At 42.0% G+C, this 17,825-nt stretch overlaps 1 protein-coding gene across 1 annotated transcript in view; it reads left to right on the top strand.

The window, feature by feature from the left end:
• The first annotated feature begins 6,287 nt into the window (after positions 1 to 6,287).
• Positions 6,288 to 17,825, top strand: part of CLSPN (claspin) — a 33,992-nt gene continuing 22,454 nt past the window's right edge. The window contains exons 1-8 of the mRNA XM_086716448.1: positions 6,288 to 6,467; positions 9,716 to 9,824; positions 10,342 to 10,787; positions 11,577 to 11,738; positions 13,502 to 13,579; positions 14,767 to 14,839; positions 15,883 to 15,991; positions 16,176 to 16,753. Coding sequence (XP_086572574.1) covers positions 6,444 to 6,467; positions 9,716 to 9,824; positions 10,342 to 10,787; positions 11,577 to 11,738; positions 13,502 to 13,579; positions 14,767 to 14,839; positions 15,883 to 15,991; positions 16,176 to 16,753 — 1,579 coding nt within the window. The 5' untranslated portion in view covers positions 6,288 to 6,443. The remainder of the gene's footprint in view (positions 6,468 to 9,715; positions 9,825 to 10,341; positions 10,788 to 11,576; positions 11,739 to 13,501; positions 13,580 to 14,766; positions 14,840 to 15,882; positions 15,992 to 16,175; positions 16,754 to 17,825) is intronic.

Here is a 17,825-nt window from a genome sequence, read left to right as displayed (position 1 = left end):
AAGAGAGAGAGCTCCAGTTTGGATAATGTGTCAACAGGGATCACCTAGGAAGGGGAAACCTTTTATTCTACATTTTAACCAAGCTTTTGTGCCAAGCTAAACTGAGCCTGTATTTGGAATTAATTGCCTATATTCTCAATTTTGATGAGTTGCACCATAATTGGTCACTCACCAATCCAGAAACCTGAGAGTCATCAGAGTTCCATGACTCTACTGTCTCTCGCCCCTCAAGATAAATTATTCAACAAGCTCTCCTCTGTTTTGCCTCCTTTCTTCCCCCATCCGTCTCCTCCTCTCCATTGTTACTACCATTGACCTAGTTCAGATCCCTATAATCTTCCACCTAGACAACTGGTCTTCCTGCCTCCAGTCTAATCCCCTTCCAATCCAGCCTTCATACCCTGCCAGAATAATCTTTCTCAAACATATATCTAGCCATGTTTCTCTCCTTCTTAACACTCCCCACCCCCACCCCCAGCTGCCTAGTTCATATTGTCTAAAAACTAAAGTCTAAGCATAGCACTCCAGACTTTTTGTTCCCTGTTTACCTTTCAGCCTTCATTCGGGCCACTCCCCCCCTCCCCCCAACACATACCCTGAGCTCCAGTCATACTGACCTACTTTCAGTTCCCCAAACACAACATGCTTTATCAAGCCCCTACACATACCTGAAATGCCTTCTCCTCTCTGTACTAGCCTAGAGAACTCCAGTCCATCTTTGAAACTCAGTTCAGGAGTCCTTTCCCCCTGGCTTACCCCAGGCAAAGTCAGTTGCCTTTCTCAGGGCCCCACAGCTACTTACACACACTTCTACTATTACACACGCGTATGTATTTGCCTCTCTCCAACCAGCAATGGGAGTTCTCTGAGAACAAGACTGAATTTTATTAATCTTTGTATTCTCCATGTTTAGAATAGGCTCAAAATAGATGCTTAAGGTCTGTTGAAAGACTGGATGAATATTTGATAGGTACTTGAGCTTGCCAAAAGTTGCAGTAAAGGACCTTCTACATACAAAAATAGTTGATGGTGTGAATGCTGTCATGCCTTGGGAAAAGGCCCTGATATTTTTTAGGCCACAGTATTTTAATCATTCATTCAACAATTACTTAGTAAGCACCCATTATGTGTCAGGTCCTGTGTCATTTTTATTTATTTATTTATTTAACATTTATTATTATTATTATTATTATTATTTTTAAATGTTTATTTATTTTTGAGACAGAGAGAGACAGAGCATGAACGGGGGAGGGTCAGAGAGAGAGGGACACACAGAATCTGAAGCAGGCTCCAGGCTCTGAGCGGTCAGCACAGAGCCCGACGCGGGGCTAGAACCCACAAACTGTGAGATCATGACCTGAGCCAAAGTCGGACACTTAACCAACTGAGCCACCCAGGTGCCCCAACATTTATTTATTTTTGAGAGACAGAGAGATGCAGAGCATGAGCAGGGGTGGGGGAGAGAGAGAGGGAGATACAGAATCTGAAGCAGACTCAGGAGCTCTGAGCTGTTTGTTAGCACAGAGCTCAATGTGGGGCTCGAACTCACAAGCTGCGAGACCATGATCTGAGCTGAAGTCGGATGCTCAACCAACTGAGCCACCCAGGCTCCAAGTCCTGTGCCCCAAGTCCTGTGCCAGTTTTAAAGGTCAGGGGTACTTACATTAAGCCAGAAAAATAGCTCTTGGCCTTTTAGCAGGGCACCCTCCAGGGGAAGATTTAAACTGGAATTACGGTATGAAATTATTTTTGAAAGAAGATTCTTTAAAAAGAATGATGAAATTATCTCACCACACAAGGAAAAATTTAAACAACTCTTTGAATAATTTTAAAATGAAAAAAAAAATTTTTTTTTAGAATAGAGTGGCTACAGGCAATAGATAGCATGACATGACTGAGGCCTGCCACATGGTGGCAGTGTTTCTCCAGGGATAAAGATTTAGCTGCCTAGGACTTTAGAAAAAGCAAGCCATTTCTCACACTTAACTCCAGAAGAATAGTAGTACTAAAATTTAACATGGGAGGCTTTCTCAGTGTTCAGAAAGAGTGAAAGAAAACATAATTTAATCAACTGTTCCCTCTAAACTTTCATAAGCCTTTGGAAACTGCTTTCGTTTGTCTGCCAGTGAGCAATTATAAATACAACTTTCAAATAGGCTGACCACGTTAAATCCTGTGACTTATTTTTTCATGGATATGTAATGTCAGGATTCCTTTTTTATTTTTTCATTTTATTGTTTTTTTTTTTAAATTTTTTTTTTTTCAATGTTTATTTATTTTTGGGACAGAGAGAGACAGAGCATGAATGGGGGAGGGGCAGAGAGAGAGGGAGACACAGAATTGGGAACAGGCTCCAGGCTCTGAGCCATCAGCCCAGAGCCCGACGCGGGGCTCAAACTCACAGACCGTGAGATCGTGACCTGGGTGAAGTCGGACGCTTAACCGACTGCGCCACCCAGGCGCCCCCATTTTATTGTTTTTTTAAGTCTATCCATTTATTTTGGGAGAGAGAGAAGAGAGTGCACAGGCACGAGCAGGGGAGGGGCAGACAGAGAATCTCAAGCAGGCTTCACAGCATCAGCACAGAGCCTGATGCGGGGCTCAGTCCCATGAAGCAGGAGATAATGACCCGAGCTGAGATCAAGAGTCAGACACTCAACTGACTGAGCCACCCAGGCGCCCCAGAATTCCTTTTATTTTTATAATGTTTATTTATTTATTTTTGAGAAAGAGAGCACAAGTGGGGGAGGGGCAAAGAGGCAGAAGGAGACACAGAATCTGAAGCAGGCTCCAGGCTCTGAGTCGTCAGTGCAGAGCCCAACACTTAACCAACTGAGCCACCCAGGTGCCCCCAGAATTCCTTTTTTTATATTGATTTTATGTGACATAAGGATAGATACTAGTAGTATCTACTTTCTATGACCAGATTAGGTGTGGTCAGTACTGCAAAGTATTTCCTGTAGAAATACTTCCTGGTGATCTGCCACTTAAATCCATTTGAAATTCAGTCTGATCTGATTGGATTGGATTCAGTGTTTTCTACTTAAATATAATGAAAGCAAGGCTCTGAGAAGCTAAATGACTTACCTAGGTTTACAAAGCCATTTATTGGACAGGTTTAGGCTAATCTCTGCAAAGTGAACACCCCAGAGCTTCCTCTTGCTGCCATCTATCAACTTCATAAACAGAGCTTGTTGGATGATTAACCTTGAGAGTCAAAGGAGAGAGAAGAGTCAAAGTGACTCCCAGGTTTCTAAATTGGTGAATGATGGATTATGGTGCCAACCACCAAAATTGAAACTGTAGATTGTTAATTCCAAATACAGACTCACTTTAGATTAGCACAGTTAATTAATAGAATAAAAGGTTTCCCTTTCCTAGCTCACTCATTCCACTCATTGTCGAAATCAGAACTCTCTTTTTATGTTTTTCTGGTGGCTGAATAGGTGTTTTTCAAAGAGAACAAAATGCTAATTAGTTCTGAAAATGCTAATATCAGGACTATTATCTCAATTACTCACTTCCAAACAGAGTTCAAGAATAATATACTTGTTGGGGCGCCTGGATGGCTCAGTCGATTAAGCATCTGGCTGATTTTGGCTCAGGTCATGATTTCACAGTTAGAGAGATCAAGCCCAGCATCAGGCTCTGTACTGAGTGGAGCCTGCTTGAGATTCTCTCTCTCCCTCTCACTCTGTCCCTCCCCCACTCTCTCTCTCTCTCAAAATAAATAAATGCACATTAAAAAAAGAATAATATTATAATTGTCAAGTGATCAAGTTAGTTCAACAAATATTGACTGATTTCCTTACAATGAGCCAGATATGTTCTTTTTTTAAATTTTTTTTAACATTTATTCATTTTTGAGAGACAGAGAGAGGCAGATCATGAGCAGGGGAGGAGAGAGAGAGAGAGAGAGAGAGAGAGAAAGTGAGAGAGAGAGAGAGAGAGAGAGAGAGAGAGATGGATGCAGAATCTGAAGGAGGCTCCAGGCTCTGAGCTGTTTGGTAGCACAGAGCCCAACATGGGGCTCGAACTCACGAACCGCGAGACCATGACCTGAGCTGAAGTCAGGCGCTCAACTGACTGAGCCACCCAGGAGCCCCAGCCAGATATGTTCTAAGCCCTTGCTTCTCAAAAAAGCATGGTCACCATACCAGCAGCACTAGCATCATCTGCGAACTTGTTGGAAATGCAAATTCTTTGGCCTCACATCAGACATAATGAATCAGTAACTCTGAGAGTAGGGTTTAACAATCTTTTTTACTAGCCCTTCAGATCATTCTGATGCATGCTCAAGTTTGAGAACAACTATTCTAGATAGTGAGGATATGGTGTTAAAGGAAACAAAGTGCTTGTCCTCTTGGAGCAACAATATACAAATAGCTAAAAATAAAATTGCAGGGATGCCTGGATGGCTCAGTGAGTTAAGCATTGGACTCTTGATTTCAGTTCAGAAAATGATCTCAAGGTTCTTGGATTCAAGCCCCGTGGTATTCTGTGCTGACAGCCCACATCCTGCTTGGGATTCTCTCTCTCTGCCCCTCCTATCCACCCCTCTCAAAATAAATAAATAAACATTTAAATAAAATAAAATTGCGACAGAGGTGTTATTGGGGAAACCAGAACATGGGATAGAGGGAGAATGTAGAGGGGACTCAGTCAAGGTCTCTCTGAAGAGTTTGAGCTCTGGAGTCAGACTGAGCAGGATATGAATATTGGCTCCACCAGTTACTAGCCTTTTTAAAAGTTAGTTTCCTGCTAAAATGGAGATAGTAGTATTACTTACCTTATAAATTTACTCTGGGGGCGCCTGGGTGGCTCAGTTGGTTGAGCATCTGACTTCAGCTCAGGTCATGATCTCATGGTCTGTGAGTTCGAGCCCCACGTTGGGCTCTGTGCTGACAGCTCAGAGCCTGGAGCCTGCTTTGGATTCTGTGTCTCCCTCTCTCTCTGCCCCTCCCCCGTTCATGCTCTGTCTCTCTCTGTCAAAAATAAATAAACATTAAAAATTTTTTTTTAATTTACTCTGAAGATTAAATAAGATGTTTGCAAAATTCTTGCAACTGTTTTTGTCACAGGGTAAGTAAGCCCCTGATAAATATTAGCCCTCCAAATATGAAGGAGGAGTGCTATGACGGATATTTGTAAATCATCAATGTAGCAATTAATAGTAAAGTGGATGAAAACATGGCTAGACAGATGCGAGAGAAGAGGGTGGATAATGGGATCTTGTTGGTGTGGCAAAAGTGGGTTGGGAAGTGGTGAGGAGGTAAAGAAAGATGAAGAAAGAGAACTTTTATCTGAACCTAACTAAAGCTGGAAACTTGGAAGAGGAGGCCAGTGGATAAGGTAATTATACTGGTTTGCCTGGAACTGAGATTCTTGGGAGATGGGATTTTCAATGCTAAAACTGGGAAAGTCCTGGGAAAATCGGGATGAGTTGGTTACCCTACAAGTGGATAGGATCACGAGAATGAAGTGGGGATGGTAACTACCATGCCTTTCTTTCTTGGTGCCCTCTGATCTTCTCCCTATAGTAATCTTGTAAAGTACTTTCCAGGGGCTTGATTCAACCAGGAGCCAGAGGGCAAGGGAGCTTGGGTAATGCAGTGGGGAAAAGTCATCCTTTGCTGGACAGAGCAGGATAAGGAAAGACAGAGAATGGACCTGGAGGGGCAAAAAGATAGTAACTAGCAAAATGACAAGGGATTAGAATTGTTTGGGATTGGTCTGACTCCAGACCTTTTATTCTTTTTCCTGTCTTGTCCAAAAAGTCTAGAAATGGTATGGGTGCATGTTTTCTGCATCCTCAAATTAAATTTAAGTAAACTTATAAAGGTTATCCAAGGATATTCTTTGGTATCCGAGCAGCCCACAAAACTTGTCTGTTTGTTCAGTGGCATGAATGCTATGTACAAGAAGGAGGAAGTAGGATCTAGCTGCTCCAGGGATGGAGGTCCTGGAGAAAATCCCCACAGGTGCCTTCGGTTGCCCTGGGATCTTCTCCCAGCTCACTTCCATCCAGCCCAGAAGGCTTACTCCTCACACAGCGCTGTGGCAAGGGTCAAAGCTCAAAGGCCACCACTCTCCTGGTACCGCCTTGCGAAGCCAGAGGGCCCCGACCGCCTGGCAACCAGGAGAATCTCAGGCTCACTTAGGTTCAACAGACGAGAGGAACCGAGACCCGCCAACCCTACCCAGATTACAGTCTCCGGGCTCGTCAAAGGTGCTTCGTGATTGGTAGGACGGCATAGGGGCGTGGCCTCATGTAGAAACCCTCCTTCGGATTGGTGCAACTCGTTAGGGCGGGGCCTCCACTCTGGCTGGGCGCGAAACCTCGAACTGTGTTGCCGGGCTGGAGACCGCGGGAGCGGCTGCGCTCCGGCTAAGGGACCAGGAGACCCGCTCCGTCACAAGCGAAGCGCTAGGAAGCCGGAGTCATGACGGGCGAAGTACTTTCTGAGGTGGGTTCGTGCACTTGCCGCCATCCGCGGCTGCGGAGGCCTGGCTCCGAGGGGCGGGTTGGGGTAGGGGTCGAGTCGGGCGGAGCGGGTCGCGGCGGCACCGTGGCGGCGCGGCGCGCGGCCGGGCCTGGCGGGATGGCCTCTGGGGCTCGCGACTCTTGCGGTCCGGTCCCGCGGTGGGCTTCCCGCGCCTCGGTGAGCTAGGCGGCGTCGCTTCTGGTCCCTTCCGCGCGCGCAGCTGGCCGCCCAGCAGTTCCTCAGCCGGCCACGCCCGCCCACCTCCCCTTTGGCGCGTTTCCTGCCGCCGGAGTTCTTCCTTGTCCAGCCCCCCAAAAGAGGAAGGCCTGGGCAGACCCGGGCCGCTAGGATGCGGGGCGGGATTCTCGGGAAATGGACGGCGGCAGTCTTTGGGAGTTCGGAATTGGATCTACAAAGGGCCTGTGAGGTCATCCAACGCGACCCCGAAAGAAGTAGGAGTGTCGGGCCCTCTCGGCTTGTGGCTTGATTGCTGGCAGGATTGGGCATAGAAGCATCTGTTTCCAGAACCCGGTTCTTTTCTGGGGCCGGGACTAGTGTGGGACACTAGCCTTGGGAGCAAAATTTAAGAGGGCTCCCCAAAGTCAGTAATTAAGATAATGTTTCAATGCAATTTTTAAAAATAAAAGTTAAAGCAAAAATTCCATTATATGGTTTGGAACAAAATATAAAACTTTTAAATAAAGACAAGATCTGACCCTGCGCTTGCACTACTCCACTTCAGGTGCCTATAATCCTGGCCCTGGTTCCAATAAAACTTTATTTACAAAAGTAGTAGGCTGACCTCATGAGCCATGATTTGCCAGTTTGATTTTTTGTTTGTTTGTTTGTTTTTAATGTTGTACTATTATCTCAATTACAGGGGTTTTTGAGACTTGACTCTGTTCTTGCCCTGTTCCTGGCCCTGACTGTGGCAGATACTGCTATAAATTGCATAGAAGAAAGTTATTAAAGCATGTACTGAGTCATGTGGTTATCTAAACTCAGTTTCCACATCCACAAAGAATCTTACTGCTTCAGGTGTTGGGAGAATCATCAACACATATGTGATGATCCTCAGTGATTCCTTAATACCTGTTATCTTTGGTTATTATTTTAATAATTATACCAAACATTTAAAACAATTTAATAGTTGTTAGAGAAGCCATTAGAGTGAGTAATGCTCGACTACATTACAGATGTTAATATCTGCCCCCCTATTAAGTCAAGTCAGAGCCCTAAGAACACCAGGGATGTAGGAGACCTGGCCTCTAGGGTCAGCCTGGTTACTTGACTGGTCATGTCACCTAACACACCCATCCTACTTATACTTTTTAGTTGTGATTTTTTTTTTTAATGTTGTATTTATTTTTGAGAGCCGGGGTGGGGGGCAGGGGCAGAGAGAGACAGAGATATAGACTCCAAAGCAGGCTCCACACTATTAGCACAGAGCTCTGTGCAGGTCTGGAACCCAGGAACTGGGAAATCATGACCTGAGCCAAAGTCAGAAGCTTAACCCACTGAGCCACCTAGGCACCTCTACTTGTGACCTTTAAAATGGTTTTATTTGAGGGGCACCTGGGTGGCTTAGTTGAGCATCTGACGTAGGCTCAGGTCATGATCTCACTGTTTGTGGGTCTGAGCCCCACGTCAGGCTCTGTGCTGACAGCTCACAGCCTGGAGCCTGCTTTGGATTCTGTGTCTCCCTCTCTCTCTGCCCCTCCCCCACTAGCACTCTGCCTCTCTCTCTTAAAAATAAATAAAAACATTAGAGAAAGACAAATATATGACTTTGGTAATATGTGGAATTTAAGATACAAACCAGATGAACATAAGGGAAGGGAAGCAAAAATAATATAAAAACAGGGACGGGGACAAAACATAAGAGACAAACGTAGAGATCAAACTGAGGCTTGTTGGAGGAGTTATGGGTTGGGGGATGGACTGGGCAAGGAGAATTAAGGAAGACACTTGTTGGGATGAGCACTGGGTGTTATATGTAGGGGATGAATCACTGGATTCTACTCCTGAAATCATTACTGCACTATATGCTAACTAACTTGGATGTAAATTTAAAAAAATAAATAAATAAAATAAACATTAAAAAACATTTTAATGGTTTTATTTGGAAATTTTCAAACATATACAAATGTAGAAAGGCTGTATAATGAACCTATCACCTAACTTAAATAGTTATCAAATCATGCCAATCATGTTTCATTTATAGCTCATCCACTTTCACCCTCACTGGATTATTTGGAAGCAAATTTCAGATATCATTGCATCCAAAAATATTTCTTTATACATCTCTAAAAGATAAGGGCTTTCCGAAACAGGTAACACAAATATTACCACACCTAAAAATCTTAGAATTATTGCTTAATACTAAATAGATAGTGTTCAGATTTCATTGAGTCAGATGTATACTTCCTGTTTATTTATTTTGTTTTAGAAAGAGAGAGAAAGAAGTCATGAGCTGGGGAAAGGGGCAGAGAGAAGAGAGAAAGAGATAGAATCTCAAGTAGGCTCCACACAGCGTGGAGCCCAACACAGGGCTCAATCCCATAACCCTGGGATCACTGCCTGAGTTGAAATCAAGAATCGGATGCTTAACCAACTGAGCCACCCAGGTGCTCTGTTTATTTGAATCAAGATCCAAAGTCTGCATATTGCATGGGGTGCCTGGCTGGCTTAGTAGAGTATGGGACTCTTGATCTCTGGGTTGTGAGTTCCAGCCCCACGTTGGATGTAGAGATTACTTAAACAACATTAAAAACAAAAACAAAATGTGCATATTGCAGTTGTTGATATGTGTGTGTATGTGTGTATATATCTTAACTCTATATAGGTCCCCCTTCCTCTCTTTCTCCTTTTTTCTTGAAGTTCATTCCAAAAGTAACACACGGTTTGTCCTATAGATTTTTTTTTCACATCAGGATTGCAATTCTGTGATGTTATTTAACATGTCATTTGGATACACCGAGAAGCAGTTCAAACAGAAAATGTGTAATAAATGCTTGATTCTTTTTATGTACCATTACTCAAAATGAATCATTGCTTCTATAGTATCCTTCAAAGGTGAACAGTGAATTTTTGTGTTTTTCTTTGTCCAGTAATTCTTAATGTCATCCCTTCATTTCAGCCTGCTGATCCTATGATGATTTGTGTATCATTATGTACTCAGAGCTTTCTGTCACCACCTGGTTAATGCAAAGTGTGTTCTCATTTTCTAGGTTCATCTAGAAATCAATGATCCAAAACTTATCTCACAGGAAGAACCCGATAGTCCTTCAGACAGTGGACAAGGCAGCTGTGGAACAATTGTGCCCTTGAGTGATGGAGGTTTGTAATAGTAATTTTATTTTTAGAAATAGAATGTGGAGGCCTGGGTTATAAGTGGATTGGATTAATTTCATTATTCTCTTGATTCTTTAAATTATTAATGCCTAACCTTATTGTTTGTCTTATTTATTATAAAAGCAAAATTATAGTGCATATACTTTTTTGAAATTAACCATTTCTATTATTAAATGTGTAAAATGTCTAGAAGCTACCACATTGCATGGTTGAAGGCATTCATCCTTTAATAAATGATTTTTAACACCTACCAAAAGAATTAGAACAACTTTACACTTTGTAAATATATATAATTACATTTCTCAGTAAGAGACATTTCCAGGGAAAATGGTTCTTAAAACCTATTTTTAGATTTGCTTTGCTACAATCAGTTCTTAGTGGTAGTTACATAATTTCACAAGGTGACACAGCAGTTGGGTAATTGGATGTTTTTTAGGAGTAGTGGGACCAGGAGGAGGACAAAATAATAGTAGATCTCTGAAAAAAATTATGTTTTCTCCAGATTCAGATGAAGAGATATTTGTGAGTAAGAAATTGAAAAGCAGGAAGCTGCTACAAGACAGTGATTCTGAAAGAGAGGACACAAATGCTTTTCCAGAGAAAACTTACGACAGCGTTGAGGAGGAAAATAAAGAGAACTTATATGCCAGAAAAAATGGAAAAGTCAGAAGGATTTACAAAACTCTGGCAGACAGTGCTGGAAGTGACATTGAGGAGTCTTTGTATCAGGAAAATCTTGAAACCCAGGTGACGCCTTGCTTAGAGCTGAGTCTCCAATCTGAAAACTCTGTGGACTTTACAGTTGACAGAAAGATTTCCAAAAAACCCAAACATGATAAAGAAAGAATGGAAGGAAAAGCAAAAGTAAAATCAAAGAGAAGACTTGAGAAAGAGGAAAAAAAGATGGAAAAAATCAGGCGGCTAAAAAAGAAGGAAACAAAAAATGAGGTATATTTAAATGAATGAATTTGTTCTTTTTCTGTTTTTTATTTTATTTTGAGAGAGAGACAGAGACAGAGTGCGAATCAGGAAGAGGCAGACAGGGAGATACAGAATCTGAAGCAGGCTCCAGGCTCTGAGCTGTCAACACAGAGCCTGACGTGTGGCTCAAACTCACAGACAATGAGATCGTGACCTGAGCCAAAGTCGGATGCTTAACTGACTGAGCCATCCAGGTGCCCCTAAATTTGTTCTTTCTAAGGCAGATTAACATCTTAGAAAAAAATGCTTTTAGTTCTTGAGGTTTCTGCACTTAGAATATAGCTTCAAGTTGATTGGTTTGTATTGCGAGTAATGAGGTATGTAATTTAAAACTTGTTGGTCTCATTCTCCGTAAATGGATTTCTGATTTTCTCTGCAAGCACATGGAGTATTGCTGCTTGTTATCTGATGAAAATGAACTTTCAGAGGAGTATTTTTTTAGGCATCCATAAGTCAGAAGTCTTGTTTGCTAACTAGAAAAAAACATCTTTTTATAAACTAGCTGTTTGATAAGTATTTGAGTTTTTAAAAAAAATATTTACTTTTTACTAAGTTGGTTTTGGACAGTGGCATAAAATCACAGCATGGACTTCAAAAGATGGCTGTGGGTAGGAACCAGGGAGAATGTTCTAAAATGCCAAATATTTGTCTACCGATACATTATGGGCTTTTTATGGCCTGGTCCAAATTACCTTATGATGTGAAGTATTGGAGTTTGGGTGATTGGATTTTGCTTTGTCTTTATGCATTGTCCAGGAAGATGATGTGAAACAGCCATTTAATGATAGTGGCTGTCTTCTTGTGGATAAAGACCTTTTTGAAACTGGATTGGAGGAAGAAAATAACTCTGCATTAGAAGACGAAGAGTCATTAGAATCGATAAGGGCAGCTGTGAAAAACAAAGTAAAAAAGCACAAGGCAAGTAAAAGATGATTGCAAAAGAGCTAACCCACTGCTCCTAACCTTTGCTTTATTTTCTTTCTTTCTTTTTTAAATGTTTTTTAATGTTTATTTTTGAGATACAGACAGAGCACAAGTAGGGGAGGGGCAGAGAAAGAGGGAGACAGAATCTGAAGCAGGCTCCAGGCTCTAGCTGTCCACACAAGGGCCCGACTCAGGGCTTGAATTCACGGACCGCGAGTTCATTGACCTGAGTTGAAGTTGGACACCCAGCTGACTGAGTCACCCAGAAGCCCCTTCTTTATTTTCTGATTTACTATTGAAACCTTTTTTTTTTTTTTATTTTAAAAAAATTTTTTTTTTCAACGTTTTTTTTATTTTTGGGACAGAGAGAGACAGAGCATGAACGGGGGAGGGGCAGAGAGAGAGGGAGACACAGAATCGGAAACAGGCTCCAGGCTCTGAGCCATCAGCCCAGAGCCTGACGCGGGGCTCGAACTCATGGACCGCGAGATCGTGACCTGGCTGAAGTCGGACGCTTAACCGACTGCGCCACCCAGGCGCCCCCATTTTTTTTTTTTTTAATGTTTATTTATTTTTGAGACAGAGAGAGACAGAGCATGAATGGGGAAGGGTCAGAGAGAGGGAGACACAGAATCTGAAGCAGGCTCCAGGCTCCGAGCTCTCAGCACAGAGCCCCATGCGGGGCTTGAACTCACGGACTGTGAGATCATGACCTGAGCTGAAGTCGGATGCTTACCCGACTGAGCCACCCAGGCGCCCCTGGAACCATTTTTTTTTTTTTTTTTAAGAGAGAGCACGTGAGCAAGGGAGAGGAGAGAGGGGCAGAAGAAGAGAGAGAGAGGGAGAGAGAATCGTAACCAGGTGCTGAGCCCAACACAAGCCTCGATCCAACAACCCTGGAATCTGTGCCGAAATCAAGAGCTAGACACTCAACCGACTGAGCCACCCAGGCACCCTTAAACTTTTTTTTTTTTTTTTTTTTTTAATGTTTATTTATTTTTGAGAGAGAGAGAGAGAGACAGAGCACAAGTGGGGGAGGGGCAGAGAGAGGAGACAGAATCTGAAGCAGGCTCCTGACTTTGAGCTGTCAGCACAGAGCCTGATGGTGGGGCTCGAACTCATGAGCCATGAGATCATGCCCTGAGCCGAAGCTGTCATTTTTAACTCCAGAAAAACGTGTGGCAATTGATTTCAGTTTTTTGGCTGTTAATTTTAGAATCATGCAATGCAAGTGATAGACATGCTAACTTGTATGGAAACTAGTATTTTAATTGCCCTCATCGGAATGTTAGGGGGAAAAAGTAAGATACTTTATATTGTGTAAGAAGCAGGTAAGTAATGGGACGGAGGTATACATTTTATAATCCTGTGGCCTCTAAGAAATGAACCTAAAGTGTTTCTGGAGGGGCATCAAAGAAAAGCAGCAGTCAAAACCTCATTGTCCTGAGTGTTTGGAAGCACAGTTGTTCTTGCTAAGATTACCTTTAGCTCCCTGGGAGTCATTGTCCCTCCTTAGGGAAAGATGAAATAAAGAAGTATGAGGAATTAGGGCCCAACCTTCACTTGAGATAGCAAATTTTTTTCTAGGCATTATAGGATGCTGTATGTTTAAAACTTTCTATTTGATAATTACTGACTTTTTATTAACATAGCATGATGTGATGTTGGGGTACAAAAGCAGTCTTTTGAGTAAGCAACGTCTCTTATTTCGGTTTAATTTTTGTCCATATTTTTCAACTTGTAATCTTCTCTTTTAGAAAAAAGAGCTGTCTTTGGAGAGTGGGGTCTATTCATTTGAAGAAGAAACTGAGTTATCGAAAGGCACCATACGGAAGGTGGGATAGAGCTCTGTATGTTGTCATGTCGGTTTCTTTCCCCAGGAGATTGTGGATTTCTGAGGGATAAATGTTTTATCAAGTCTATCATATTTTCCTGGTACCCATGGTATTGCTTTGTGTACAGTAGGGACACAGATATGGATTGTATTGAATTCAATGTGATATGCAAATAAATGGTCTCCCTGTGTTTATTTTTTAATTTACTTATTTAAATTCAAGTTAGTTAGGGGCGCCTGGGTGGCTCAGTCGGTTAAGCGTCCGACTTCAGCTCAGGTCATGATCTCACAGTCCGTGAGTTCGAGCCCCACGTCGGGCTCTGTGCTGACCGCTCAGAGCCTGGAGCCTGTTTCAGGTTCTGTGTCTCCCTCTCTCTCTGCCCCTCCCCTGTTCATGCTCTGTCTCTCTCTGTCTCAAAAATAAACATTAAAAAAAAAAAAATTAAAAGAAAATAAATTCAAGTTAGTTGACATACAGTGTAGTATTGGTTTTAGGAGTAGAACCCTGTGATTCATCATTCATATTATAACACCCAGTTCTCATCCCAACAAGTACCCTCCTTAATACTCATCACCTATTTAGCCCATCCCCCACCCACCTCTTCTCTAGCAACCTTCAGTTTGTTCTCTGTATTTAAGAGTCTCTTATGGTTTGCTCCCTCTCTGTTTTTATCTTATTTTTCCTTCCCTTCCCCTATGTTCATCTGTTGTGTTTCTTAAATTCCACATATGAGTGAAATCATATATTTGTCTTTCTCTGCCTGACTTATTTTGCTTAGCATAATACAGTCTAGTTCCATCCATGTTGTTGCAAATGGCAAGATTTCATTCTTTTTGATTGCCAAGTAATATTCCATTGCGCGTGTACATTGTGTATACATGTAAATACACACACACATATATATACACACCACATCTTTATCCATTCATCAGTCAGTGGACATTTGGGCTCTTTTCATAATTTGGCTAATGTTCATAGCGCTGCTATAAACATTGGGGTATGTGTGCCCCTTTGAATCAGCATTTTTGTTATATCCTTTGGATAAATATTTAGTAGTTTATATAGTACTGAATTCATTAGTGCTTACTTTTCCCTCTCTATCCTCTTTTCTTGGAGAGGGCAAACTCTTGAAGGATGAATGTCTTTCTGGATAATAGCATTAACATAGTCTCTTTGTTTTCTTTAAGGAACGGAAGGCAGCCAAATTAAGTAAGGAAGCGTTAAAAAAACTGCACAGTGAAACTCAGCGCCTTATTCGAGGTAATATAAACCAGTACAGTAACTTTGTGGCAAATCACAATATTTCTTTGTAAGCTCCACTTGGATATTGGGGAATTTTGGTTTTTTTAATACTCTTAATATAAATTATAATACCAAGTTTAAAATTGATTTTGGTGAATGGCCACTGTTCTAAAGCCTCTGAAACATAAATATAAACTGAGAAAATTTCCAGAACTGTATTAGTGCTAAGGAGGGAGTGTTTTTTTTAATGTTTTTCTGTGGACCAGCTGTATCAGGATTTGGGAGCTTTTCAAATGTGTAAGGTGTTAGGTCCCACAGAAATTCTGATTCAGTAGGCTTGAAGTGGGGTCCAAGAATCTGTATTTTTTATTTATTTTTTAAATGTTTGATTATTTTTGAGAGAGAGAGAGACAGCATGATCAGGGGAGGGGCAAAGAGAGGGAGAGACAGATGATCAGAAGCGGGCTCAGCACTAATAGCAGAGAGCCTGACGGGGGCTTAAACCCACAAACCACGAGGTCATGACCTGAGTCCAAGTCGGTCACCCAACCAACAGAACTACCCAGGTGCCCCAAGGATCTGTATTTTTTAAAAACTTCCTGGATCAGTTTAATTTCACAACTAGGTTTAAAAGCCACTGGTCTCCAGGGAGTTCTTTTGTAGTTAGATCCTGTCTTTATTAAAGCCAGGATTGTTTTCTTTTTTTTTTTTTTTTTTTTTTTTTTAAATTTTTTTTTCAACGTTTATTTATTTTTGGGACAGAGAGAGACAGAGCATGAACGGGGGAGGGGCAGAGAGAGAGGGAGACACAGAATCGGAAACAGGCTCCAGGCTCTGAGCCATCAGCCCAGAGCCTGACGCGGGGCTCGAACCCACGGACCGCGAGATCGTGACCTGGCTGAAGTCGGACGCTTAACCGACTGCGCCACCCAGGCGCCCCAAGCCAGGATTGTTTTCTATTTCTGGTGATGGCTTTCACTGTGCTGTTTAGTTGACTGAACATGAAGTGACATTTCAGAATATACAGTATGTGTATTTGCTTGTTTTGTTCCATTTTGTAGAATCTGCACTTAATCTTCCGTATCATATGCCAGAGAATAAAACCATTCATGATTTCTTCAAACGTAAACCTCGACCCACTTGCCAGGGAAATGCCATGGCGCTACTGAAGTAAGAATTCTCTTTCCTTGAGATTATAATTTTCGTAAATATTCAGTTTTGTAGCAAACATCTGGTGTAAAAAAGTTCAGATTCCTCAGTCTCTTAAAACTGTTATAATGGATTCATTATGTGCTGAGATGAGAGTTTCACACTTAGGATAATTTTCAATTTGAGCTTATTTTCCCCTCTCTAGGTCATCTAAGTATCAGTCAAACCATCACAAAGAAACCATAGACACTGTAAATACAAGTGAGATGAATAATGGCCACCATAACAAAGATTCTGAGCAGACAGTGTGTGTGGGACATGAACTGGAAATTAACGCACTCCCTGCAGTTTCAAAGGAACCCCAGATCACTACTGGATCAGGGGAATCTTGTAGTAAGGATATAATGGGAAGTGAAGAGCTAGAAATTCAGGAGAAACAGAAGCAGGGTGATGGCAGACCTCCACCTGAGGACAGCTCAGTGGCACATCAGGAATCCAGCTTCCTCGGGAATGAGGACAATGAGGTGTGTCAGGCTGGAGGGCTTATGGCACCTGAACCTCGTGCCCTGGAGGGAGAAGAAGGCCTGAAAAGAACAGAAGAAGCAGATGAGAAGGTGGAAGAGCCCAGGCAGCAAACTAAATCAGTAGCTGTGCCACTTGAAAAAGCAAGGAGGTTCACTCTGGATAGACTTAAGCAACTGGGAGTAGATGTTTCCATTAAACCTCGGCTGGGTGCTGATGAAGACTCCTTTGTGATACTTGAAGAACCTGAAACCAACAGAGGTAATCCTTTGAGTTGTGGGGAGCCTCCAGAGTGATTTGTTCTGGCAGATTTTTGTTATTTGCTACTATTTGGGGATACAGAACATAGGAGAAACCAATAACTGCACACATGAGCTTACTCTATAGATACCCAGATGTGGGTACAATTCTATTTAGATAAATTTGGCAGAGCATCAGGATGTCCTCAACCTTGTTTAAAATAGAAGCCTATTGGGGCACCTGGGTGGCTCAGTCGGTTAAGCGTCCAACTTCTGCTCAGGTCATGATCTCACAGTCCGTGAGTTCAAGCCCTGCGTCGGGCTCTGTGCTGACAGCTCAGAGCCTGGAGCCTGTTTCAGATTCTTTGTCTCCCTCTCTCTCTGCCCCTTCCCCACTCACGCTCTGTCTCTCTCTGTCTCAGAAATAAATAAAAAAAACATTAAAAAAAAAATAAAATAGAAGCCTATTGATAGGTTAACATACAAAAGAAGTACATTGCTGTCGCGTTATTGTATGACATTCAAAAAAGCATTGTTCATGTTTTTACTGTTAAAGGAAAACATTTTGGTTCAGTAAATTGTCTGCAAAACTGAATTTCTTTTCTCCCGAAGTCATTTAAGAAATACTAAACTATCCATGACATGCAAGGTGCTGTAGGGCATACCAAGAGAAATGTGATATTTATCGTACAGTTAAGGTACTTACACTCTTGTAGGGGAGATAATAAGTATGCAAATAACAGTAATACAAGAGAGAAAGTGGAAAGTGACTTCTATAATGAGCATGTATCACTGATAATTGGAAAAATTAAATGAAGAAAAGGGAAAAATAGTCTCTGCTGAAAGAAACATTTAGAATAAAGTGCTATGGCAGTTTAGAGGAAGGATAAGTTTCTCCCAATAGGTGGTTAAAAGAAGGCTTAAAGTGTAGGTGGATGTAATTACTTGTTCACTGCCTTTCCCTTTATACTTTGAATAGGGATCTTCTGGCTTGTTCCCTACTCTATCACTGGCGCTTCCGCAGAGGATGACACATTGTAGGCATTTATACTGGATGAGTGATGAATGAATGAATGATCCTTCAAGACAGAGCT

This window comes from Puma concolor, chromosome C1 (assembly GCF_028749965.1).
Source record: "Puma concolor isolate L17-30 chromosome C1, mPumCon1.1.hap2, whole genome shotgun sequence".
Taxonomy (NCBI): Eukaryota; Metazoa; Chordata; class Mammalia; order Carnivora; family Felidae; genus Puma; species Puma concolor.
The sequence above is the reverse complement of the archived record's forward strand: the minus strand, read 5'-3'. Positions and strand labels throughout refer to the sequence as shown.